The sequence below is a fragment of the Trichoderma citrinoviride genome, assembly GCF_003025115.1.
Source record: "Trichoderma citrinoviride strain TUCIM 6016 unplaced genomic scaffold BBK36scaffold_3, whole genome shotgun sequence".
Lineage (NCBI taxonomy): Eukaryota > Fungi > Ascomycota > Sordariomycetes > Hypocreales > Hypocreaceae > Trichoderma > Trichoderma citrinoviride.
In genome coordinates this window covers 1087097-1113128 of record NW_020194711.1, presented here as the reverse complement: position 1 = coordinate 1113128, position 26032 = coordinate 1087097, and the positions used below count along the sequence as shown (strand labels likewise).

General features: G+C 54.2%; 5 protein-coding genes and 2 non-coding genes across 7 annotated transcripts; 4 read left to right on the top strand and 3 right to left on the bottom strand.

Moving 5' to 3' along the window:
* Positions 1-1587: 1587 nt before the first annotated feature.
* Positions 1588-2085, top strand: BBK36DRAFT_1191792 (hypothetical protein; the record flags this gene model as incomplete). The annotated part of the gene is made up of 1 exon (XM_024896737.1): positions 1588-2085. The coding sequence occupies one exon, from the start codon at positions 1588-1590 to the stop codon at positions 2083-2085; it is 498 nt and encodes a 165-aa protein (XP_024752073.1).
* A 4971-nt stretch (positions 2086-7056) lies between these two features.
* BBK36DRAFT_1191791 (hypothetical protein) lies at positions 7057-7736 on the top strand (the record flags this gene model as incomplete). Its single annotated transcript, XM_024896736.1, has 2 exons — positions 7057-7073; positions 7130-7736. 2 exons carry the CDS (start codon positions 7057-7059, stop codon positions 7734-7736), a joined length of 624 nt encoding a protein of 207 aa, XP_024752072.1.
* A 1424-nt stretch (positions 7737-9160) lies between these two features.
* On the top strand, positions 9161-9248 carry BBK36DRAFT_t55. Its single transcript has one exon. It is a non-coding gene; the product is annotated as a tRNA-Tyr (tRNA).
* Positions 9249-9533: 285 nt separating this feature from the next.
* BBK36DRAFT_t56 lies at positions 9534-9622 on the top strand. The gene has a single exon. It is a non-coding gene; the product is annotated as a tRNA-Tyr (tRNA).
* A 1153-nt stretch (positions 9623-10775) lies between these two features.
* BBK36DRAFT_1094282 (hypothetical protein) lies at positions 10776-11897 on the bottom strand (the record flags this gene model as incomplete). Its single annotated transcript, XM_024889057.1, has 2 exons — positions 10776-10899; positions 10981-11897. Coding segments are annotated over 2 exons (1041 nt in total), but the record flags the coding sequence as incomplete, so codon positions are not given.
* A 1855-nt stretch (positions 11898-13752) lies between these two features.
* Positions 13753-16109, bottom strand: BBK36DRAFT_1166641 (hypothetical protein; the record flags this gene model as incomplete). Its single annotated transcript, XM_024894941.1, has 3 exons — positions 13753-15103; positions 15240-15509; positions 15994-16109. 3 exons carry the CDS (start codon positions 16107-16109, stop codon positions 13753-13755), a joined length of 1737 nt encoding a protein of 578 aa, XP_024752070.1.
* A 7374-nt stretch (positions 16110-23483) lies between these two features.
* Positions 23484-25702, bottom strand: BBK36DRAFT_1156998 (Flavocytochrome c; the record flags this gene model as incomplete). Its single annotated transcript, XM_024893977.1, has 4 exons — positions 23484-25005; positions 25106-25343; positions 25448-25516; positions 25669-25702. 4 exons carry the CDS (start codon positions 25700-25702, stop codon positions 23484-23486), a joined length of 1863 nt encoding a protein of 620 aa, XP_024752069.1.
* Positions 25703-26032: the final 330 nt, after the last annotated feature.

Sequence of the window (26032 nt, the reverse complement as noted above, 5' to 3'; positions counted from 1 at the left end):
CGGCGGTGTGGCAATTGGCAGCGGATGGGCAAACAAACGGCCTCTGGTGCCAGCTGGTCGTGAGGCACAAGCAACAGTGTTCAGTTGTCTCGTGAGGCTTCGTGAGAGACAGCGCCGGCTCGAGTTGGTGGGGGGCCGCAGCAGTGCATCTCAGCAAGCGAAGCCCCCTGAATCTGAATCGCTCAGCCCCACGATTTGCGCGGCTGAGCATGGCTGAGTGCAGGTAGCGCTACTTGCGCGGCTGCTGAGTGCGAGCTTGTTTCTTCGCAGCCCCGTGCTGTGCACTTGTACCGCTACCTACAGCATCGTCCTTAGTTCGACACCCAAACTGCATCTCGCTTCACCTTGTTTGCCTACCCTATTCATGAACTGCTTTTTCGTCTATTGTCTAAGTTTTGGCGAAATGTCCTACCAATTGGTCCATTTGGAGATACAAGATACGCAGAGAAGTAATTGGATCAAAGAAGAAAAGGAGCATGAAGCATATCAATAGTCATCGGGCGAGGCTTGAATCATATTCGTGTTATTAAGGGGCATCAACGGCAGATCCGTAACAGCACCGCCAGACTTGTTTGCTTCCTACAAGTTTCAAGCTCCCTTACGAGCAAGTTGAACTTCAATGACTGCAACAGCGCACGATCAGGTGACTACGTGTACAAGAGCCTCAAAAGAAGCAATCACCAAAAGCGAAGAATGCGCGCAAGCGACCAGAGCGGCGATAACGGTTGCTACACCCGATCACATGCTGCAGACAGTTCACACGAATTGCATTTCACCGACTGCATGCAGCCACAAACACGACCAAGCAAGGCTTCAAGTGCACTCATCATGCAACATCACCGTGAATGACCGACGCAGCCAACGCTCTGAGGCCCACGGCGGGAAATCCCACAGGCCGCGAGGCAGTAGCCGCCTCCTTAAATAGCCAGCCCAGTCATCCAGCAGTCAAGACGGGACAGGCAAGCAACCAAGCGACCAGTGTATGGCTCGCATGCCCTAGAGGCCACAGTTATACTTCGTACGAGGGCCCCTACCTTGTAGGATTCGTTTCCCTGGAGCGCAGCTTCACGAGCAGACCCTTCGCCGCGCGGTTTGCTGCATATTGATTCAGCATGTTTGCTTTTTTCCCCTTCTCCTCCCTCCCATGTCCCGTGTCCCGTGTCCCGTGACCCCCCTCCATCCCTGTGAGAGGCGCCATATGAAGGAGACAGACGGCGAATCGGATTCTGGACGGCCCAACAGGCCCCTAAACAATGCAAGGCTTGCCGGGTTGCTTGTTCAGGTGGCAAAGCCACTCGTATGCGGCCCAAGGTCGCACCAGTCCAGGCCGCTGTGGGAACGTGAAGGCTGAACAATGTTTGCCTAGATGCAGCGTAAGACGTGAGAGTGCGACGCCTCGAGTCTGGAGATGGCTACGGCCATCTCTTTTGATTTCTCCCTCTTAGATCCCCCAAGAGCTTTTCGCCGGTCAACCTGAAGCCTGTCATTGATATAAACCAATCACAGGAGGCTTAAGCGCCATAAGAACATTCGTTTCGAAGCAGCCTCGTATGTGTGCTCTTCATCAAGGACAAAGCGCGCGCTACCATGTGTGAAGTCGAGCTCTCCATCTGCGTCCACTGCGGGAAAGTGTTTGCGGCCAAAATGAAGTATTGCGACCCTGTCAGAGGCAAGCTGCTGGTCGCGGACAGCACACCATTCGAGATCAGCTCGTCGTTCAATTGGTCCCCGATGGAAGGGTGCGACGGTCTGCAAATCCATCCCACGGCCAACCTCGACGCCTGCAGGAATGACATAACCAGACCCGAGGTGCCCTTCGACCGACCAGCAGCGGCGAGACCGAGCGCCAGGAGCCCTTATCCGACCCCAATGGCGCTCCAGCGGACGGACATGCCAGAGCAGCTTCCACAGGCTGCGGGAGTGGAAGAGCAACGCCAGGGGGTGGCCATGACGCCGCTGGGCTCAGATGTGCAACTGCAGCTGCAAATGCAGATCCAGATGCAGACGGAACCGCCGACTGGAGACACCCCAACGGTTGGGTCGCCGATGTCCTCGTGGTCAGGGTCGACCGTGTCGTATTATTGACTCAATGGACCGCACGGCAATGGCTGCGTATCGGCCGCTTTCTTCTTCTTGCGGCTTCCCCCTTCCTCTCTCACTCAACCATTTGTTTGGTGTTTGGCATCATGTCGTGGCCCGATAAGCCGCCATGAAGCTGTTGAAACCACCAGACAAAGCATTACGACACCTATACGTGCTCGGTGACGGAAAGATAAAAGTAACACCGGAGAAGAGATAGTGGTGGGGTGGCGTTCTTCTGAAAGAAGGATTGCCTATCGGAGCAGCCTGACAGGATTTCCAACCTTCCCTTGAACGCTTGGGTGTTCGGCCGCAGTTCGGCCAAGATAAGCACTGGTACTGAAGGGGATTGAGATAATGCCATATGAGAGGACGGAGCGGCGAGGGGAGTAAGAGCGAGGGGAGTAAGATCAAGGGGAAAGGAATCTCCTTTGGCCACATGATGTGTATCTTGGCGATGTGTTGTTTTGCCGTTTAACAGTGTGACCGGAATGGCGTCGGACCAGCCGGCTCAACTGCTATGCTGTCAAGCGGATTTCCTTCCGGGGCAAAGGCATTCTGTTTCCGGTTTTAATTGACATGTTGGCTGCTGAGCTGTTGGCTGGGTGTCGTGCCTGCTTAGAGGAGAAAGGGGGAGGGGTTGCCTCGCCCGACACTGTCGGCCGCTGCTTGAACGGGATATCGGTGGTGAAGGTATAGAGTAGCATTTGATAGAGAGCTTTGATGTCCATGTTGACGCCCTTCCGTATACGAAGCTCTGTTTCTCCTTTCAGGTATGGAATAAGAGGTGTCATGTTCACGCCCACGCTCACCAACAGTAAGATGTCCCGCAGCGTTGCCCCGTTCTGGTTATAAGAATTTGCACACCCTTCATCTTTGTTCTGTGCCGTAAGGAGCGCTCCGCGGACCTGGGACACGAAAGAAACCCGAACCTGTAGAACCTTGAAAGGTAGAATACCTCGGTTGTCAGGCTCCGGCAGACATCATGTTGCCGAGCAGTTGCTGAGCATCTTCCGGTACCTTAGTGTTCAGCTACTCTTGACGAATAGGCGGCCGAAGGGTTGTGAAACCGAGCATTTGTCTGGAATCGAGCTCTCCGTCACCAGCAGAACCGCCCAGGTCTCTGTAAGTCGGATGTTGTTGGAGTTGCCACCAATTAGCTAGTCTCGGCCGACGTTAATGACTTGTTGAAGCATGATGTCCATTCCACTTCCTCCGGACCCGCGGCCTCTTGTTCAGGATACCTGCCGAGGGGCATCAAAACCCGACTCGTACGAGCGTGATCCATAGAAGAGTACGGCGGGATACTACCTTGGCGTCTGGATTTCTTCCTCAAGCTCTGGACATCAACACCCAAAGCCGTAATCTGCTCCGAATGGGACTCGTCCGCGAATAGTAGTAGTAGTAGTATATAAAGTAATAGGTTCCGCTGGCTGGCAAGTATAGTAGACAGACGTCGTTGCGGTGGCTCCGCACGTGCATCGGACATAGAGCAGGATGTCACCTACACAGCATATATCCATGTCGATAGGCCGCCTACAGGGGACGAGTCTAGCGTGGATGTCGGAGTTTTTAAATTGGAGACCCTGAGAAATAACAATCAACAACTGCTGCTTCTTACGACCGATCGAGTCGGCCGCCATCACGGGCGTTATGCACGAGTGACTTTAGTCTCGCGCGTTGGGCCACGAATCGGCTCCGGGGGCGATACAGCTCCCGTCGTTTTCTGGATAGCGTGAGCGGTGCGGCCTGGGGGAGTGGAGAGGGCCGGGAAAAGATCTTGAAGATCTTGGGCCAGCCAAACCCTTGCGATCCCTTGCCCTTTGTGTTCAGCGATTGTTTCTTTTTTTATTCCATTTCTTTTTCCTGTTTCCTCTTCAATGTCCCGGGGCTTCGGATGCGGTTATTTGGCAAGGCGTCATTTCCTTTTCGTCCGCCGAGCGTATGTTATCCTTGTTCTGGGGCAATATTTCCAAGTAATGAGAGCCCCGTAGTCAAGGCCGTGCAGTTGGATAGGTGTGGCGGACATCCTGCAAGCACCTGCATGCTTCGTACATGAAGATGTATATCGTCGGCCAGTGCAACGGTGAGCAGAAGAGGGTTCGCATCGCAAAAGGGAGGATGTGGCAATGTGACGATGGCGACGAAACCGGTCAAGATACTCGTAGTACCTGGGTAGTACTGCTGCATCGTTCCTTTCTCTATTTCTTCGCGTCTTCCCTTTGCCCCTTGGGCGTCAATCTGCAGGGCCACATAGGTAGTTGTAGTGTGACCGCTGGACGAAAGCCTGAAGGTATCCACGAGAACCGAAGGGACGATGATTGCAGACAAGTCCAAATCCGAAATCCGATGAATCAAATGCAGAAAACGGGTGCATGCAATCTCCAGCGACTCTTAGCTTCGGCAGCGGCCGCCCGGGCACGTCGAGCCGCCGACCTGAGCGCAATTACAGTGACGGCCACAGGGTTAAGCGTTTCAGTCAGCGAGAGCTTTGATGATCGGCTTGCTCAGCTGTTGAGCCAGGGGTGAAGCTGACCGGACTTGTTTGGTGAGGATTGGTGACTGTTGCATTGCTATTTCGTTGCGATTTCGATCTAGCTCTCCGTCATCAAATGCCCTTAGAAAATCGATCCTCCTTCTCCCCCGTTTGGGGAGCACCTTTCCGGGAGTAGTAATTGCCTGATCGTCACACTACCTCTGCCCGTGATTTGCTGCAAAGGCAGGCACCACCCAAGCACTTGTACTGTACAGGTACTCTACAGCATGTCATGCAATGGGAAGTTGCCCTCGTTGGTCATTGCCTGTCGGCGTCAGGGTCGGTCTTGCCCCGGTAGGCCGATGCTTGACTCGACGACAGCAGGCAAGACACAGCGGGAGTACATGTGATACCGGCGGCACTTGGCACACGCACATTGTACCTCCATCCAGTCCTTTCCGTTGCTTCGACCGGGTCAACTCCGACATCATCACCATCACCGTCACCACCACCATCATCATCATCAGCAGCAGCAGCAGCATGAAGCAGCAGCATCTTCATGATCCGCAGCCTCAGGCATCTTGTATTCTGCCATCAACACCGAGACCCGTGCACACTGGCCCAGATGCACAGCTACGGGTACGCATACGTCTGAGGCAAGCTCTGGAATGTTTATTCCAGACTCGGTACCTACTACCTACCTATCTCCTACATGCCCTTGCTTTTGGAATTGATCTACTGCGGTACTCCATTCCTACCATTAATGATTCTACGCTTTCAGCTGCTCATAATCTTCGAGTAGTGCACCAATTTGAGTTGACGGGTATCACGACTACTAGCCAACAAATTCATGGCATCTCCCGTGCTGCTGCTGCTGCTGCTCAGAATACTGTACAATGCTAAGTCACATCTGGGCCCAACAATGAACAATGAGCAAGCATAGCTTCAGCGGCTCACCAGGGTGGGCTTCCGGCCCGTTGGGCGTGTGGGCCACAGCAGAAAACCGACTGGGGTTAATCGTACGCCTTCAGCAGTGACGACGACGCATGTGAAGGCAGAGCAGATGGCTCCATGGCTCTCGCTCGGCCCCGGCGTGTTTGCTGGTGTTGCCGGCAATGCGTTTCACGGGTGGTGGAGCCACCTGCTGTCTCTAGTGCATCTTCGTCCGCTGCATCAACGCCGACAGCAGCAGCTTCCAGTGCAACTACAGCAGCCAATGGCGCTCAAAGCCGCCCGGCCCGCTGTCCGATCGCCGACACGGCGTTTGCGGTCAGCCGCACCGACGGGCGGCGATAAGGCGCTCGTCCATCTCAATCTCGTCCATCTCATACCATGCCGGTCCCTTGTCTGATCTGGCGGCTGCTGGCGAATGGTGCGGCCGATGGCGCGCAAAAAAGTAAAGCCCTGTGTGTCTCGTCTCGCAAGAGCTGGCCTGTTGCGGCCTCTCTTTCTTTCCTTCACCCTCGCTGTCTCTCTCAACCTGTACATACTCCTGAGTACATACACTACATGTATTACTTCGTATGCCGCTTCCAGTCTTCGGGTTGCGGAATACCCCACGACGGTTGATCTTGTCCTTGACTGCGATCCAATCTACCGAATTCGTCTACCCTTGATGGCGGTCTGATGCCGTGGCTGGGCCCCTGGCTAATAATCAACACCTACTTAATAGTCTGTACGAAACACCAGCTCCATTTTCGAGCTTTAGCCGTGGGTTCAAAACATCCTTCGCCCACCCACTGACACTCCTGCTTTGCCCGTACATCACCAACACTCGAAGTTGACTGAGACCGAGACTCACCAAAGCGCCCTTTAGTTTCTTCGACTGCGGCGTTACTTTCCCAAAGAGACGACACCGCTCAACCTCATCATCACCTGCAGCGATCCGTCTCAAACAGCAGATAGTTTGGGCCGTTGCGGTCATTCTCCGAACCTCGTGCTGCTGTAGAGGTGTGTTGCGACATCAATCGTGTACGATACACACGGGCTACCGATTTGCCAAGTTGCACTCGTACGTATGTTGGTTCTCCTTCCCTCGCAGACCCATCTCATCCCAAACCGGCACTACTCTTCCTATGTCCTGCTTGTCCCTGCTCCAGTCATCTATCTCCCAACATCATTCACGTATCACTTTCTCTGTAATATCGAGGCCCATGTTCAGTGCCGCCATCACATGGTTCCCGCCGCCCACCCTCCGTGTACCCTCCGTGTGAGGTGTAAACGGCCCTGTCAGCAATGAGAGCCTTTGTTCATGATCCTTCGTCACCTATATATCCTACCCCCTCTCCAGTTCTACTTCACACGTGAGCTTTAGCGGCATACGCGAAGCACTCAGTACTGTCTCCTCCCTTTTATGTATGTTGTGTAGTTGCAACACATATACAGCGCCTGCTCTCCTCTCAATTGAGGGACGGTTTATCTCAAAGCATATGATTTGTCCATAGCGAGTTACTCTGCCAACTACTGAACTATACATTCCTCTTGCGAGCATTTTCACTGTCATGGGTATGGGTTTGGGGTATATAAGGACGTGAAGCTTGGACTTGGTTGTCTAACTTGCTTGATAGATTCCAGTCGTTCACGGTCACCTTCTCAGCCTAAGAAACAGACGTACAATAACTTCGGCACACGTGCTTTCAACGCAAGCATGGATTCAGACTCCGGTGCCTGCCACATGGCTTCGCAGTTCCTCCAGATATTCAAGGAATCAGGCCTTCAAAGGCAGCTGGAGGACGGCTGGGGGCAGAGCTATACAGGTGGCAGTGCTCCAGGCTCTGCATCAGCACACAGTGAAGATGTCAACCAAGGCTGTCAGTTTAACCCAAAGTCTTTGAGAAGTTCCAAAACGCCTTCCCCGCCAAGTTCCCGGAAGCATCGGGAGGAGGGGGATCCTAGGAGCCGCAAGTCCAAGAGATCCAGGAACAGCGATGTCAAGGAGGAAAACGAAGAGGAAGACGACATAGAGGTAATCCCGGTCGTTCAGCAAGGATCAGGCAGGCCGTACTCCCCGGTCCATGATTGTCAACCGACAAAACCTAGAGAGGATCGTGCCACCTCCGGTTATCAGCTGAACAGGGACAGTTATGGAGGCCGCGAGTACCTGAGCGATCTGGATACGGAGTTGGACGCTCTCAGGAAGCACCTGCTCCAGCGTGCCAACCCTCCCAGGTCGTATCCTTAGCCAATTGCTTTGGCCACATCTGAGGACTTGGAGTGCGAATTCGAGGAGGGGAGGATCAAAAGGGCGCCATCTAGTATATGCCCACCGGGGCGTCTACTCTCATATCATACTCACATTGAGCGCGACAAAGGCTTGGTCTCCAGACATACAACGTGATAAGGCGCTTAGGAGTTCTGGATTTGGATTGGATATGGAATTTGGGGTGAGGACGGGTTCGCGGTCTACCTACAACAACGGGCGCTACCATGAAGCTGATGGAACGGACTGCATACGGATCAACAGGGTAACCAGGAAGGGGACTGATGGAAATCATCTCTGAGTCGTTTCTTTCATCATTTTATTGCTTCAATCTTGAGTTCAGTTTAATCTAAAATGAAATTCTTTCTTCTTCAGGTTGTCAGAACGCAACTCCATGTGACAGCTGTCCGTCGTTGGCGATGGACAAGCAAATCAGAACATCCGGCCAGCGCTTAAGCTTCTTAATCGGGGCTGCTTACCGGTTGGACGTTGACATCGGCCGAAAGAGAGTGGGCATGAGTCGGCCGCTCGCTGTGCCCGAGGATGGAGTGTGGCGGTACGACGCTCCCCTCCCTGCAGGGCGAGTGAGTTGCGCACACGCGACGAGACAGAAAGCAAGACGACTATGTAGCTTTCGGCCGAATGCCCAAGTGCGGGCACAGGCACGGCACGAAATAGGAAACCTTACTATCTATTCCGTCCTCCCGCAGATGCATCCGTTTTCCGAGCGCCAACCGTTGACTGGAGCTGCCGAGGTGGAGCAATTCTTTGTTCTTTTCCAGATTTCCGCGCCTGAAGACTCCGGAGTTCTTCGACTGGTACTACTTTAGTACTGCTTCAATATCAGATATCTACCTTACTACTACTATACCTACTCCTCCCACGGATATGCTCGGCTGATTATAGTACTAGGAGGCGTCCTGTCCTGTAGAAGTTTGGTGCGTGCCTCGGCGCAGGATCTCTGCAGCGGATAAGGGGTCCGCCACGGCTCGCGATGTGGGCGCCGGAGTGGCGTGGCCGCGGACAGGTCGTTGATTGATTCATTGTGCTTTGATTTGGGCCGGTGACGATGCATGATTCAGACTAGAGGTCTCCCTCGCTTGGATGCAGGTTTTTGGCCGAATGTAGGGATGCAACGAGGGGTAGCAGGATACCTGACGAGGGAGTCGCAGTTGGGTTTGAAGCCGTCATTACCAAGATATTACACACACGACGGGAAAGAGTCCTGCGATGGAGGCAAGGTGGTAGTTTTAATATAGGTTACATGCTGAAGGAGCGAGCAGTGGATTCGCCAAGGAGACAGCATGGAAGAATGAATCGAGTTGAAGTTAGGCGTGGATTTTTTTTCTCATGCTTGTGGGCCTTATAGTCTAGTATAGGGAGCCAGTTGTCAACTCTTCAACATCCTCTGGGTGGTCTAGTTGGTTCATGGCGTCTGACTGTAATGGATAACATCTCATCAGAAAGTCGGCGGTTCGATTCCGTCCCCGGAGAGCAATTCTCCCCGGAGAAGAGTTACATTTTTTGTCTTTTCTACTTTTTCTATTTTTCCTTTTGTTCCGTCCCTCTTTCAGTGACGTCTGCAGTTTCCTTTTTTATTTCGCTTCCCTTTTTCTTTCCCGGTTTCCCCCATCAAAGCCGTTCAGCACCATCTTTTTATTTTCCCCTCAACTCAAAATGAACAACTTCTTTTCCTCCACTCTCCGACTTCCTCCTCCTCCTCCTCCAGATTCGTCCTCATTCTTCACCTGGTTTGCCTTCGACCGACGTCATCACAAACTCGGAGTGGTCTAGTTGGTTCATGGCGTTCGACTGTAATGGATATTCATCTCATCGAAAAGTCGGCGGTTCGATTCCGTCCTCTGAGAAGCACTTTCTTTTTTTTTGCCTCGTTCTGGAAACTCATCTCTTGTCCTTACCCCATTGCTATTTCTCTGAATACCTTCGGGAGCATTCTGGCGACTCCTGCATGACTTGCTGCTGAGCTTTGCGGAAACATGGTGGATGCGTTCTACATGTCAAGCCAAGAGGGCACGATACCAGGATGGTTCCTCAACCCGCAAGCAATTATCACCAAAGACGACGGTCGACATTCTTAGCACGGCATGTTTCAATTGCTCTGTGATCTGAAAACCCAACTTCATTCAACTACCTCTGTCCCGGGAATCCAAAACATGATAAAAACGCAATAGCCTTTGCTCCTTGACTAACACACAAGAAAGTGCAGCACCACTTGGCGAGCATTCCCTGCCAGCATCAACGTCGGTGGTGCCGCCTTGATCGACGGCGCTCACGAGAATCATCGCGCGCCCCATGCACCCGATCTCTTCCTGCCCTCCTTCTTGGTTCCTCGGGTTGCACATTCAACCGCTGGCTCAGGAGTTCCTCCATGGCTTGCCTGTCTGGTTGGTATATGAAGTTGACTATCTCGCGTCTCCGAGTCTCGAGGCGTGCGTCGGCGGCTCGAAGCTGCTGCAGCACTTCGTCAAGGCTGAGTAGTCGTCCACCCCCAATTCCGAAGTGGCCTGCTGGAAACTCTGGGCCCCGAATAATTGGAGGAGCCGGAGCATCATCATCATCATGATCATGAGCATAAGCATGAGCATCAGCACGACCATGATGGGGAGCATGATGATGGGCATGATGGTGGGCATGATAATGGGCATGGGCATGGGGATGAGCACGGCCTGGAACAATTATAGGAGGAGGGGCAGCATGACCTGGAAAAATCGCAGGAGGAGGAGCACGACCTGGAAAAATCGCAGGAGGAGGAGCATGATCCGGAATGATTGCAGGAGGAGCACGACCTGGATTAATTGCGGGAGGACGAGCGTGAGCTGGAACTCTCGCCGGAGGGGCGCGAGCCGGAGCTGGAGCTGGAGCCCGTGCTGAAAGGAGGGGAGCATCGTCAAGCGCCAACAGAGCGAACTCATCTGCCGGATCGTATCGCAGCCGCGGGACTCGAGTCGAACCCAGTTGCTCGCTGCCGTCCGCGAGATGCGCTCTTCCACCTCGCGTGATGGGCAACCGGCCCGGCCGTCGACGGATGGGGATACGGAGCTCTCGTGCGTTATACAGGGGGCAATTGCAATCGAACTCCCAATCTGCGCCGCAGAGAAAGCAGAACTCGGCGCCACACACGCACCTGCCATATTGACCCAATGTTAGCTCTCAAGTGTCCAGCCAGGGGCAGATAAGGGGAAAGGAAAGGAGACAAGATTCTCACGTCATATGGTTGCATCCATCCATCAGGGTTATCACGATGCCGCACTCAGGACAGCCCACAAGCCCATTGGCGTCCATCATATCCCACAGCGCCTCGTCATCACCCTCCGCTCTGCATGGCAAGCCTCTGTGTGCTTTTGCGCCACACTCTTTGCATGTCGCGCTGCTACACGACGGACATGTTCCCACCGCCGTGGCATTGGCCTCGTCTCTGGCCGCCGCTTGGATGGCCGACGGTGAGATAAAGGACGAGCAGCCGGGATTGTGGCAGTACAGCCGCTGAGCTGGCGGTACCGCGTACTCGGCTGACAGCTGCCGGAACAAATGAACCAGCGCGGGACGTCCAGCGAGGCGGACTGTGGCCTCATCAAAGGGCTGGCAGCAGCGCGGAGGGAAGTCTGCCTCAGAGCGGAGGCCGACACGCACCAACTCTCGCAGACAGCCGGCACAGTAGCGGCAACCGCACGGCACGGCTACGGTGTTCCTATCAAAACAGATGATGCATCCGTTGGCGCCTGCTTCCTCCTGGTTTGCGTCGTCGTCCTCTGGTTCCGGTGATGCCCGCAGCAGGAGCCGTCGTTCGTTTTGCGACAGAACCACGCGGGACCCGAGGTTCTGTAGCCGCGGATGGTTGAGACTTTCTTGGGCGATTTCGTCGTCGGTCATGATGCGCGAGACGATGTGTATCTGCTCGTCCTCCGGCAGCATCGATATTGCCAGTGACACCGCGTTTGCGAGCGCCGCCTCCGAGAGGGAGTCTATGTCCCCCGGCGGCATGATGTTCATTCGAAGTAAGAGGTCAAGCAGCACAGGGTGAAGCTCCTCTACTGCTCGCGACCTCTCAGGGGCTGCAGCAGGGGCCGGAGCAGGAGCCACAGCAGGCCCTCGGGTGTGATGTCGATGGTGTCGATGCGACATGGCGATTTGTACGTGATAACTGTCAGGAGTTTCAAGTGTCTGCTCGTTCTTGTCTCTACAACGGTGCAGGATGCTCTTGTTATCGTTGCTATCTTAGCAAAGAGAGTAGAGCGGGCAACCTCGAAAGAGGAGGAGGGAGAGAGAAAGGTTCTTTGCCGTGCCTTATATCTCCGATCACGATACACATCACGATACGATGAGTGTTCATTTTCTCGCCTCGCTGGCTGGCTGACTATGTGCTATCAGGGGGTTTGTTCAGGTCACTGTGTTCTGGCGTGTTATTCCACGTCGGTTCTGTTACACTTTCCTGCTGTCGAGTGCGGCTAATCACTGATGAGAGAGGGCAGTAGAGCATCGTGAGCCGTAGCAAGCTTGCCCGCATGCCGACAGTCTCGATTTGTACTCCCATGGCGTCTTGACCTGTCCTTTGTTTTCATGGATGTGCGTGTCCTGCTTGTCTTCGATGTCCTTGAAAGAAAGAGCTTCAGTCGATCCTGGACAAGGACAGGTGAGTTCAAAATGTGTGTTTCTATGTCTTGTGTGTGTGGAAAAAAGACGATGCCGACTGTGACGAAGAGTTAGAGAAAGGGGAGGGTGGACTTTGGGGAGGAAGATGCTCTGGCAGCAGATCATCTTATGAACAAAGCAGACAGTATTTGGCTAACTGTATCGTAATAAGTTGCCCGGTCATATACTTTGGCTCTTTACAGTTTGTACCTATTCAGCGGGAACAAGCCGTCGCCGTTCTGCAAGGATTCAGAAAAAGCTCCATTCATTGAACACTTAGTGTATCGGGAACACATCTTTCGTAGACTGGGTGTCGATGGTGCGGGTGAATAGGGGACGGCTTGACTTTGTTGAGGATGCATTTGCTTGACTGACAAGGCTAATAATCCGTTCTCTTTCACGAATGAATTTGTAGGCTGTTCATGATTCTGCACGTATTCAATCTACTTTATGTAGTGCACCGAGTTCACCACGGGACAAATCACGTCGTCCTCCCTTTCGAAGCCGAAAAAGAACCTGATGAAACGGTGTACATTCAAAGTGCAATTTTTTAGTTTCCAAGAACCAGTTCATCCCAGAAAGAGGCGTGAATGCTCCAGGTTGAATAAATGGGAATAATATTGTCTTTACAGGACGAGGGTATTTCGCAGAATCCAGTATGCAATATCCATAATCCAGTTCGTCTCCGCCACTACCGGGGGAAAACCATGATCAAATCGACGACGGAGGTAAAAAAATAAACACAAGCAAAGAAAAAGAAAACCAAAAACCAAATGATATCAGAAAGACCACGGTCCCTAAATCACAGTTTGGCCATGATAACGCTCTCCAAAAAAGAAACGTGGGAGATTCTTCCCCCGCCTCGCGACCACAACTCCCGAAAATATCCACATATCCCCGAAAGATATCAAAAAGAGCCCAGAATAATAATGACCCGTCGGTGCCTTTCCCATAACCTTTCCCCTCCGAAGATCCATGTTTCCGTTCCTCCCCTTGTAACTAAAAGAGATTTGTTTGATGCAACCCGGAGTCATGTACCCTTGGAGATCCCAGTAACCGTTAACAAAGGGGGGGGAAATCAAGTACTGATAAAGACAAAAAACAACCAATACCCAGACGCCGTTAAACTCCGTTTCGTCAGAAACTCCATCGCTGATATATTTCTCGCATGTTCACATGAAAGGTTAAGGGGGTAATAAAGCAGCCGCCTCCCTATATATATAAAAGGAAGAACGGCCTGAAATAAAAAGGAGAAGCACCCGAGACATAAGGCACGGGCACGCGGCTCCTTGTGGAAGGGAAGAAGACAGATTGTGTGCATCGCTTTTTTTGTTTTGGTTTTTTGTTTTCAGTAACTGAAGTCGACATGCGCCATGGTTGGGACGGAGTCTTTGTTCCCATCTGAAGATGCTGTCGTTATTTCGTTGCCATCCCCGTGATGAGCGTTGGGAGGCATTTGGATGATGACTGAATTCGAGTCGCCCAGGGTAGTATCGGCGCTCGATTGCGTGGATGTCGTCTGTAGCTCGTGATCCGGCGGAGGCTGGGCGCTGGGTGACCATCCCTCGTCGAGAATTTGCTGAAAGCTCCAGCTGGGCTCGAAGCTTCTGCTATTCCAGGCATGGTCCACTCGCTCGTACATCTCGTCGATCTGCTCCAAGCTGATTTTGCTGGTTTCGTACACCATGGCCCAGACGAAGAAGACGGCGAGGATGCAAAAAGCCCCCCAGATGAAGAAGATCTTGGTGCCGAAGCCAGCCGTGCCGGGCCCGCTGCCCACCATGAAGGGCGTGCTGTAGCCGATACCAAAGTTGAGAACCCAGTTGGAGAATGTCGAAATAGACATGGACTTTGCGCGGACTTTGAGGGGATATATCTCCGACGTCACGACCCACGCAACGGGGCCCCAGGAAGAGGCGAAGAAGAAGATGTTGAGAGAGCAGAAGACGATTAGTATGGTGGTCGAGGCCTGTCTGAGGCCGTCCCCAGCAGCGGCAGCGAACGATGCCATGAGCAGCTGACAGCATGCCATGCCGATGGCGCCCACAATCAACAACTTACGGCGACCCCAAGATTCGATGACAAAGACGCCGACAAAGGTGGACACGACGTTGATGACTTGGATGATGAGCGACTTGGTGTAGGGGCTGTCAACGCCTGAGCCGCCAAAAAATGTGGTGCTATAGTACATGATGAAGTTGATTCCGGTGAGCTGCTGAAGCATTTGGATCCCACATCCGGTGAACGTTCGGCGTCCAAGATGAGGCGAGCCTACAAAGATCTCCTTGTAGGTGTCCGGACCCAAGGTCAATTCGTACTGGTGATTGGCGACGATTTCCTGGAGTTCGTCGATGAGGGCCGGGTGAGTGATGTCGAGGCGTCGGAGGCGACTTAATGAAAGGCCGGCGGCTTCCTTCTTGCCTTGCTTGACTAGAAATCGAGGAGTTTCAGGGAGGAGCAGGAGGCCACCCGTCAGAATGGCGGCAGGGAGGAGCTGAAGGCCAAGGGGTATTCGATAGGAGGCTGCTGATGGGATTCTGGAGGTGATGATGTTGATGATGGAGGCGGAGAGGAGGCCTATGGTGATGGAGAGCTGGTAGGCGCATACCAGGGTACCACGTATCCATTTGGGAGCCATTTCCGACTGATATAAGGGAACAAGGACTGAGACGGCGCCAACGCCAACACCGGCCAGACATCTGCTCCACGAGGTCAGTCCGTCTCCAAGCACATACATTGTAAGGGACGTGAAGGCGCAAGCCAGGAATATGTTTCGACAAGGTGACGGCGATGAGGATCGGTGACGGAACGAGAAGTAAGAAACAGGAAACCCACCTTCCAACTAACAAGGCGGGAAGCGCCTCGGCAGAGACCTGCAGAATGGCTCCGACGCAGAAGATGAGAACCGACAGCAGGAGGGTTCGTCGACGTCCGAGTGAATCGCCGGCAGGTGCAGCAAGGAGGGCTCCGACGGCGGTGCCGACGCTGAGAATGGCGACGATGAGGGCCGAGTCTTTGGCGCAGATGTCGTCGTGTTCGTTTTTGTTGTTACAGGTCCCAAACCTCTGCTTAAACTCGTCCATGGCGAGAATACCGTTAATTGCCCTAGACAGAGAAGCGGGTTAGCGGTCGATGTTGGCACGTAGAGGCAAAATAGACTGGTGCACGAGAGCCGAATGCAACGACGTCAAAGAAAATTTTGAGAAGGTAATCATGACAAATTCATGTGCCATGCGAGCTTGCTTGTTCATCTTCTTCCCTTTCGGGGGGGCCGTGCCACGATGACGATGAAGATGTCGGCCCTCCTGTCCCGCATAGTCTCATCGTCGTGCAAAAACCGTGGCATGGTCGACGATAAAAAAAATGACGAGACAGAGCACGCCTTCGATGCAGCACTAACGGCATCAATCCAACCAACTGACGTCCCCTTTCCACTCCTAGGCATCTCGAGTGTTCGGGTACAAGACTTGGTGCGAGCGACAACAACGACAATGAAGAGACGGCAACGGGCATCGTAACAGGGTCGGGCGAGGGCGATCGAGCATCGCATCGCAGTTGACGGGCTGGTAACAATGTTGCTGCTGCTTACCCAGTATCGTATCCAAAGAGCAAACCACCGGAGGCGACGAAGAGACCGACCATGATCGCTGGCGCCGACGAGCCAGCGACATTGTCGGGCTTGTGCCAGCCCATGGCGATGGCCATGGTGACGGCGGTTGAGGAGTCAATCCAGGGCTTCAGGCGTTGCGACGCCCTTTCGCGTCGAGGCGGGCGGCGGCAGAAGCGAGGGTTTTCGACGATGGCGGGTCGCCGGTCGCAGGCGCTGTTCGGGGGCGGAGCGGCGAGCGAGAGTGTTTCTGGGGAGAGGACGCAGAGAAGTGGACGACAAAAAGCGAGAGGCAAGCAAGCACAGCAGAGGCGCTGCGGCGACGAGTCGTCACGGACGGCAGTGGGTAATATTCTCTGCGTTTCAGTGGAAGATGGGGGGCGCGGAGGCCAGAACAGCAGCGCACAACAGAGGCAAGGGTCGAGCCAGCCGGCTGCGCTAAAAGTGTGACCACTGACGGTGCTAACGGCACCACGAGCAGGCACTAACAGGCAAACGGCAGAGGGCACAGTGCCGTTCTGGTCAAAGGCTGTTAGTCGTCTGATAGTACCAAGTAAGAATAGCGACAGGCGGCGTCGAGTAGAGGTCGAGGCACGGGCGCGAGCCGTCGGTTGGTCGCCGGTCCTGGTGCTGATGGCGTCTGCTCTCAACCAAGGATCCGGGGAATACAGTGCAAGACGGCGGCGCAACGAGGGCGACGAGGCTTAGAGAGGCATCAATGGGATCAACGAGCTCGAGGCTTCCGCGGCGCTGCTCAGGTGCGGTCGCGGCATGGGAAACCAGGGGATGTCCGAGCCTCGAGCCTTGGGGCCTTGGGCCTGTCTGTCTTGTGAGCGCACAGTAGTACTATTTCGATTTGAATTGCTGGTTGGACCTGGAACGTCGAGTTCCGTTGGACCTCTGCCGGAGGGAGAGGGCGAGAACGGCTTCCGAGCTGGAACTGGGATTTGTGGGCCGTAGCGTGATGTGCGCAAGCACTGCAATCCAGAGGTGGCCGCGGCCGCTTATACTTGTAAGCACGACGAAGAAGGCCGAGGAGCACTGAAGAGACGAGCTCGAAAGTTGAGGAACAAACTTGAAGACAAGGGGCAGAAGTGAGATTCGGGACGAGAGGACGAGGAGGAAAGTCAATGGAGGCGGGAGGGCTAGCAAGCGAACAGGAAGCGATCAGCACGAAGCAGCATGGCGCCGACGGCAGCTGATTGGCCGGCGAAGGGCTCTGGCGCGCCCCACCCCGCAGCGGCAGGAGAGGAAGGCCCTGAAGGACGGCCCTGGAGCCCTGGAGGAGCCCTGGGAGCAGCCCTGGAACATCCGCCTGGGGGGCTTGTCTGGCGCTGGCTTCTAGGCCGCTTCTCCGCCTGGGCCTGGAAGCCGGAATCCTGGGGGGGCAGGGATCGATCGCAACGTGGGCGATGTTGCAAGTCAGCATGGAAAAGGATCCGTGGGCCGTCGAGCATCGCCGTGTGCTCTGCATCTGCATGCCGCGTGCCTCGTTCTTGCAACTGCACAATCTACAGCTACTAGAGGTACTCAAGTTTACTATCTCGTCTGGACAGCTTCCGAGTACCGTGGCTCTGGCAAGCAGCCTTTTGGCTTGTTCCATGGGCCATTGCCGAGCCTCCCCCAATGGTGCATCCTCGTACTCCGTACCACTCAGACACAGAGAAAGCACGCGCAGGTACTGGATACGCGCAGTCGACACTCCGCAGGCACCCCGGGAGGCATCTCAAATTCTTCTCTCCTCTCCACCGCAGCCTGACGCAACGGGCAACGCTGACGGACGAAGAACGAGGGAGAACAAAGACCAGTCTCCCAGGTACTCGCCCAGTATTCGCTACCTGGCCCATCCGTGCGAGCACCCGGGCGCCGCCTATTCGCTGCTCTGGCTGGCTAATCACTCGCGATGCTGGGGCTCGCCACCCTCCTTCAGCTGGCGCCATGCCTGGTTGGGGGATTCGCTCGCCGCCACAGAGGAATGGAGTCGGCATCCCCTGCCAGCCGCTTTTCTCTTTCCACCGTGTACGGAGTACTACGAAGCTCCAGGTATGATGACACGAAATCTGGGGGGAGCAAGGAGTCCGAGAAAGGACGGAAGGGAAGAGGAGAAATGACGAAGAAGAAAACGTGGGAAAGAAAGGGAGCAGCAACAGCAGGAAGAAGATGATGACGATGACGGCTACAAGGAGGTTATTCCAGACTTTGAATCGGTAGGCAATCGGCAGGGAGGGGGCCGAGAGGCTTGACGCAAAACGTTGGTGCTGCAACAATGGACTCACGACGACGCACTCGCACGAAGCAGAGCTGCTCTGGTGCGGCTCGTGGCTTGCGAGCTGCTCGTTTCTCCCGAGTACGAGGTATGCATGCTCTTCGTCCTCACACAGGTGCTCGTACTTTGTACGCCTGGCAGGACGCACAACAGCAGGGAGCAGCCAGGTACGGGCAGGCATGTATCACCTCAGAAGGAGACGATGGGAGTTTAACTTGGAGCACGAGGCATGTAACAAGTACGTTACCATTGCACCATCTGCGCCGGCATCTCTTATGATGGTATTCGTACCTGTTCCGGTGCCTGGTCGAGGCGAATATCGAGCAGCTCTCCATGGTGACCTGGGCTCTTGCTCGACGACGATGCCTTGGGCCAGCCAGACTATCCCAACGCCGCCATGTCCGATCCTTGCCCCGTAAGAGCCCAGAACGTCTCCGGAGACTCGCGGGTGGAGCGGTGAATGCAATTTCGCTCCCCAAGAGAAAAGCCATCGACCGTCGGCTAACTGCCTGGACGAAGCTTGGATTGGCTGGGGTGCACAGAGCTGTATATTGGCTGCCACTTAGCTGCATCACGCTGGCCGGAGTGGCTTTGCCCTCCTCTCTTTTCCCCTCTCGCTCTGTCCAACTAATAACCAGCCTGCGAGTCTCGTGAGGGCGCCCCCTCCAGGTATTTGCCCGCACGCCCTGACAAGCTATATTACGGTTGCTAATAAGAAACTGACGGGAGCCAGACTGGCCCGGGTTGGTGCGGCACAGTATGATCACAGCCGTGTGCCCTTTCGACAGCGATGACTCGCAACCAGGATGTCCTGCCTCGGTAACGGTTCAATGGTCGGGTACACGTACAATGCGGACTTGGTCATACCGTCGACGCCGGAACGCTTTCAGATGAGGTTCACTGTACCAATACATCCGGCCGGCAACCACGACGCTGCACAGGCCAGGCATATTACACGTAGGTAGGGCACACGTGCGTGAGCATGGCAGAGATGGAGGATCTGTTCTCGGCAGCTCGCAGAGCCGGGCGAAGAAATCGAACGATGCAAGCAGACCAGATGGACCAAGCTACTACTACAACTAGCATCTGCTCATGCTCGTGCCGATAGTCTTGATGAATTCGGGCGGTTGATATTGGCGGATGCAGCAGATGCGGAGGGACCGATTCATGACATCTTGTCGTCTTTCCACCCGGCGGTTTCGCCCAGAAATCTGAAGCACCACAAGATTCGTATCCACGCCACAAGAGAAAATGGGATCAAGAGCAAAAGAGAAAAGGTAACAAAAGGAGTGGCTGGTGCACCATGACGGTGCATCAAGAAATCCCCAGATCTGTGTGGCGGCTGTCGTGCGCATTGACGCGAAAAACGTGGTAGCATCCGAACAAGCAGAAAAAGCGAACAAAAAAAGGGACGGGACGGCCAGATTATGCGGAGAAAATCTGGGGAAGGGAAAAAAAACGGACTCGAAAAAAAAAAAAAAAAAAAAAAATTCCATCTGGGAATTGCTTTCGAGCCACTGCCACCTCCGCGTCTTTGTGTCCAGTGCGCCACACAGTGCTGCTTACAAGCCTGTAAGGTACTCCCAACTAGCAGATACTTGCAGCCGCAGGTCGACTTCGGCTGCTGTCTTGAGTAAATGGCGGGCTACCACGGCTGCGCGGCAAAGAACGTAGCTGATGCGTGCCTGTACCGAAGCGGGCGAGTGCAAGAGAGGTACAGTGTGGTGAGTTTCGAACACGGTGCATCGCATTCTTGGCCTTTTGGTGGGCTTTTGAGCGCTTGTCATTGCCAGCTTGGGCCGTCGCAGGAATCGGATGCTTGCAGCGATTTGCGGCACAAGGTTGGATCAAGGGGACGATTTCAGCATGGATCTGCTGGCGATATCCGTGATGTCCTGGCCTGACCTGCTGCTCAACTTGCCATACATAGGGACGAGTAACTATCCAATATTGACCCGATCGTGGCCTTTCCTGGAGGGTTGAACTTCCATGTCTTGACGTCTTCCCTCCTCAGGGTTCTCCTTACCAGCCAGCACTAAACTGGAGCTGCGCAGTTGCATCAGCAGCTGGACAGATATCTTAACCTTGTTTCTCCATGGAGCCGAGAAAAGGGCCTTGATAAGTGTCAAGCTTTTATCATATTGATTCTGTCATGGTTTTTGCGCCTCGTCGATGATGCGGTGTCAGAGAGAGACAGGGGCAGAGTTGTCTTTTTTTTTCAGCTGCGGAATAGCTTCGACAGCGGAAGCGTCTTTTCTCCATGGGCCCGGGATATTATGGCTTAAGCTGGTGAAGGGGAGGATATACTTTAGATCTCCGGCCTCGGCTTCAGCCATCGGAGATCCTATTTATACCAAGCCTTTTGAAAGGATGATGAATGATGACCTAAACATGTGAAAAGGGGGGGGGGGGCGCTCAGTATTAGAGGAGGCATCTATCCTTCAATCTATTACTGCATCACATAATAACAGCATCACATCTTACAGCAATAAATTACTTACACGTATCTACTATGTTTGTATGTATGTATGTATGTAGTAGTATGTATTATGCCGCAGTGATGCAACGCTGCCGGAGTAAACCAGCCTAACACTGATTGCAGCCAAGCCCACCACAATCCAATATATTTTACTTTTTTTACTCCTCCTTCACACGTGCTCTCTCTCCACCAAGTACCAAATTATATGACAATTCTTTCGTATGTACTCGTATCTCGACGGGGCCCAGATTTGACAGATGACAGCCCAGATGATGCGCTCTTCTTTGCGTCTCGACCCCGGATCGGCATCACACCCCCGCATATCGCCACTGACTCTTCACTCCATCATTTGATTATCCTGAATTCCGCATCACCTGCCTTTCAGCTGCTGTGCAAGGACCCCTTGGGAAAAGAAGTGTATTCCTCTAGCGCCACACTTTTTGCGGTCATGAATAGGCTGGCAAGGAGGCACAAGCAAGCAAGCAAATGACGCCTAAAGGGAGGGGAGAAAGATGAGAAGAGGGGGAGGCTGCTGCTGGCGTCCCTCCATGGCTTCGTTTCACTTCTTGGAACTTGAGACATGAGAGCATGTTGACAGCTGCCTTCCCCCCCATTCGCGTTTTGCATGTTATTTGCCTAGATTCAAATTCCCAGCCGTTCTTAGGTACTTTTAAGACTCGACACGCGAAAGCTCCGTTTCCCGGCCTAGAGGCTTGGGCTTGATACTCCGTACTCCGTCCCTTGATTTTCCTTAGTCCGCTCCCAAGGGTGTCTGAAAGGCCCGGTTGCCTGCATCTGCTAAGAAACGCCCTTCCTTGATCCGATCGCGGGCAACATACATATTTGATTTGGGCAATTAATTACATCCAACGGATGGGGGCGGGGCAAGGCAACTCGGAATCCATGACGAGGACTTGGGTAGGTAGTCACAGAAAGAGAGAGGGAAAAAAAAATACAATTTACAATCCGGCTCTTCTTCTTGGTGAGGTAGTTTCTTGTGATGAAGAGGAGGAAAGCGGCCGTTATTGCCATGCAGCCATCACAGTGATAGTGCCGGCGTTTCTTGGTTCCGTTTGTTTTGTGTTCATTGATTCATCCATTTACTTACTGACTCACCAAGGTAGTGAAAGATCGCCGTACCCAGACGAAACAGATCACATCGAACAAGAGGAAAAAGAAGACCCTTAGAAAGGGAGTCGTACCATTCAGAATGTCACTACCCCATAAACCCAAGTAAAAACAGCTGCGGCTTACAAAAGAAAAGACATCCCGTGCTCTCTCTCCCTCCCCGCGTCCAGGGCAAATCCCATGGAAGTGGCGTGTTTTCAATTCCAGTCACATTCCAACAAGATTACGGTACAAGACTGATGCCCAGTGGTGCCTGGTGATACCCTCGAGTCTCCCGTCTGCTGGACGTTTCTCACCTTATTGTACTACCTGACTTCGCACCCTCCTGCCTCCGAGTCCCTCAATCTTCAGCTCCTGATCCCACCACATCTCTCGCTCTCATCTCGCCGATTTGCAAAAAACAAAATCCTGTGTGATCCGATACTCCGAACAGAGTACGAATCACCATTCTCCGTATGTTACACACATACAAAAACCTCAGCCACTCTCCTGCCCCAAGTGACATTCTTCTCTTTCCCAGGGTCGCATCCACGTTGCTTGACATGCCCTTGTCTTTCTTTGCTCGTTGTGCTTGTCAACCTTTTCCCGCTTCCCTTGTAGATCGTTGCCGTCAAGCGGAATGTCCAGCGTCGCATCGCCCCAAACGCTCTTCTTCCTTCGGGGCCGAAAGGCCTGTCCCTCTATCTCTCTCTCTCGCCAACTCGCTCCCTCGTACCTTGCTGCCACATCCGAGTGCTGATCAAAGACTAAATACTACCACATAGTAGTAGATCGTTCCAAAGGGAGCGACTGCTCCGCACTCCGTGGTGAAGGGGGTTTCGGGCCCGATCCCCGCTGACGCCGGGCCCTCATTCCGTACTTTTTTGCGACTCGGAACTGGAATTCTAGTTTATGATGAAGGGTCTCGATGGAAATTGATTTGAAGACGGTGATTATATAGAGTGAGACATGCCTTTTCTGAGACCTGGGGTCTATTACAGAATACTACATAGTAGGTCTTGTCGTTCTGGCCGCGATCAACTGTTTGTCTCTGGATGGTGAATGTCACATCACTGTCACATCACAACGACTTACAGGTTAGGCATATTGTCATGGCGGCAACAACACGCTTTCATCAGCTGCGTGCTTCATGTGCCTAGGTTAAATCATGAGGAGGCGATACTTGATCCAGAGTACAGTGGTGATGTATAAGATCCATCTTTCAAAAGACACTCGGGTGTCCCTCTGAAAGGCCCGGCTTCACTCCGGAGATGCCTCCTGATATATGTCGCCGACAAAGGAGCTGCATCTTCTGCCACAACTTCAACATCACAGACAGTCCGTGTAGATCAACAGTTTGATTTATATGCAAGCAGCAAGCATAGCTATCCGTACACTACATGAAACACATGTCAAACATCCAAAGCCGGTGCGCCTGTAAAAAGCCCATCTAGCAGCCCATCGTGGTGAGCAACACGGAAGAGGCTTGCCCCCCTTCGCAGGTCATCATCATGGTATATGCATCTCACGTTTCTCGCAGATGCCCATCAGTGCTCCGCCGCTAGTCCTCCATCTCCGATTCATTCTTTTATACATGACATTGCAGTTCATTTCTCCCCTTTAGATCTCAAGAGTCACCTTCTGTCCCTTGACGCGGCCAATGACCTGGCTGGGGGCGTACTTGGGAATGACCTCGTCGTCGTGCAGCATCTCAAACTCTTCGGTGGCGTCGCGGCCCATGAAGTTGAGGATGGCATTGACACCACCAGGGTGCTCCTCGAGCCAGTTGGTCAGGTCCAAGACAACACCCTTGACGACAACCCAGAGGTCCTCCTTCTTGTTGTGCTTGGCAACCTCCTCCATGGTGTACTCCTTCTCGGGAATGGAGAAGGCCTTGGCCTTGCTGGCAGTCTCCTTGGGAGCGGCCGCAGAAGTGTCAGGCTTGGCGGCCACCTGAGCGGGAGCGGAGCCGGCGGCGGCGCCGCCGTTGGCCCACTCGACAGTCAGCCTGCCGGGAGCAGAGGGGTCGAGGTGCAGGGAGATCTGGCCCAGACGCTGAGCGGCGCCGGCGGTGCCCTGGAGGGCATGCTGGAAGAGGTAGTTGCTGGCGCTGTCACCGGCAACACGGCCGTAGACGACGCAGCCCAGCAGCGAGGAGCCACCGAGACGGTTGGCGCCGTGCACGCCACCGGCCAGCTCACCACAGGCGAAGAGGCCCTCGAAGGGCTGCTTCTCCGAGTTGAGGACCTGGGCCTTGTCGTTGATCTCGACACCGCCCATGGTGAAGTGCAGGACGGGCTCCATGAGGGCGACGTGGAAGTCGTCGTTGATATCGAGAGGCAGGTTGTGGAAGAACTTCTTGCCCCAGGGGTCCTTCTGCTTGCCCTCGGCGATGGCGTTGTAGGTCTGGAACGTCTTCTGCAGGTGCTCGGGCGTGCAGCCAATCTCCTTGGCGAGCTGCTGGCCCGTAATCTTCTTCATCAGACCACGGCCAGAGTAGTGGCGGGTGTGGAAGTCCAGGACGTTGGACGCCTTGGAGTTGAGCACCAGGCGGATGGGGAACTTGCCCTTGTCCTTCTCCTTCCACATCATGCCGGAGACGTAATCACGGTGGCCGAGCTCGTCGCAGAACCGGTCGCCGTCGGCGTTGAGAAGGAGACCACCCTCACCACGCAGAGCCTCGGCAGCCAAGAACTTCCACTTGTTGCCGGGGTCCTTGGGGTCGACCAGACCCGTGGGGTGAACTTGGACCTTGTCCATGTCGATGCCGTTGCCGCCAATGGCCATGATCATCTTCTGACCATCACCAGTGGCGTGGGTGCCGTTGGTGGTGGCGAGGCCAAAGATCTCGGGGCGGTGCTTCTTGAGCAGAGAGCCCTCGCCAAAGTCGGCGGCGTAACCACCGGTGGCGAGGATGACAGGGCCATCCAGGGTGGCGGTCTCGCCGTTCAGCTCGTAGGTAACACCAGTGACCTTGTTGCCCTCCTTGTTCAGGCTGGTGACACGAGCCTTCTTGATAATCTCTACGCGGTGCGGCTCGGCCTCGGCAAGCTCCTCGATGCGCTGCATCAGGGCGTAGGTGATGGCCATGCCGGGAAACTTGGCATCGTGGCCTCGGTGGGTTCGGGGCTGGGAGTGACCGCTGGGAAACAAATTGTCAGCTGGATTCGCTCGCCAAAAACAGCATCATCATAGCAACCCTTCCTCGGGCAGAACAAACAACAAAACAATGGCACACTCACCCTAGTCGGGAGACGAGCGTCAGGTCGAGGTTGAAGACATCCTGCAGCCACTCAACGGCGGCAGCGGACTTGTAGGTGAGGACCTTGATGAGGTCCGGGCGAGCCTGGTCACGAGCGGACTTGAGGGTGTCGTCGTAGAACTGCTTGACGCTGTCGCGGATGTTGTGGTCGACCTGGGTGCGGGTCAGGGCACCGTTGATGCCGGAGGTGGCCTTGGTCGAGTTACCGCCGAAGAAACCTGAGCAGTACAAGTCAGCATTTCCCGTAACTGTCGCAATGGCCTCTCACAACGTGTGCGATGCGAGAAAAGGCCGGTGATCGCGTTGTGGGGTTAGAACTCACCCTGCTTGTCGAGAACCACGACGTTGCCACCGGCGAGGTAGATGGTGTGAGCGGCAGACAGACCGGAAACTGCAAAGGCGCGGAAATTAGCAAACTGACGATCCAAAACGCGGCATCTCTTGTCGTCTTTTGCGCATCTACTCGCATCGCCCCTGAGGACGAAAGAAAGTAGCGGCAGAAAGAATAAGCGCGAGACGGTGAAGTTGTGGGCTTGTACTTACGGCCACCGCCAACGACAATCACTCTGGGAGCCATGATTTGTGTCGTGGAGTAGTTTGGCAGGGTAAAGAAGAGAAAGACGGGACGGGAGGAGGAAAAAAAAGGATGAAAACGGAGGGGTATAGAGATGGATGGAGAAGAAAGGGGAGGGATGAAGAAGAGGAGGAGGAAAAGAGAAGCAGAATCGGATCGCGGCTCGACGTTGGAGTTCTTAAAAGCATAAGGGACTGGGAATGGGCAGGAGCTCCACGCCGAGGGCGGCAGTGAGCCGAGGCAACCAGGTGGGTAAGCCGCCGAGACGGTACTCCGTAATCCGTGCGCGTACCGGTACTTGGCGCTGGGGACCCCATGTGGCCACAGCGTGTC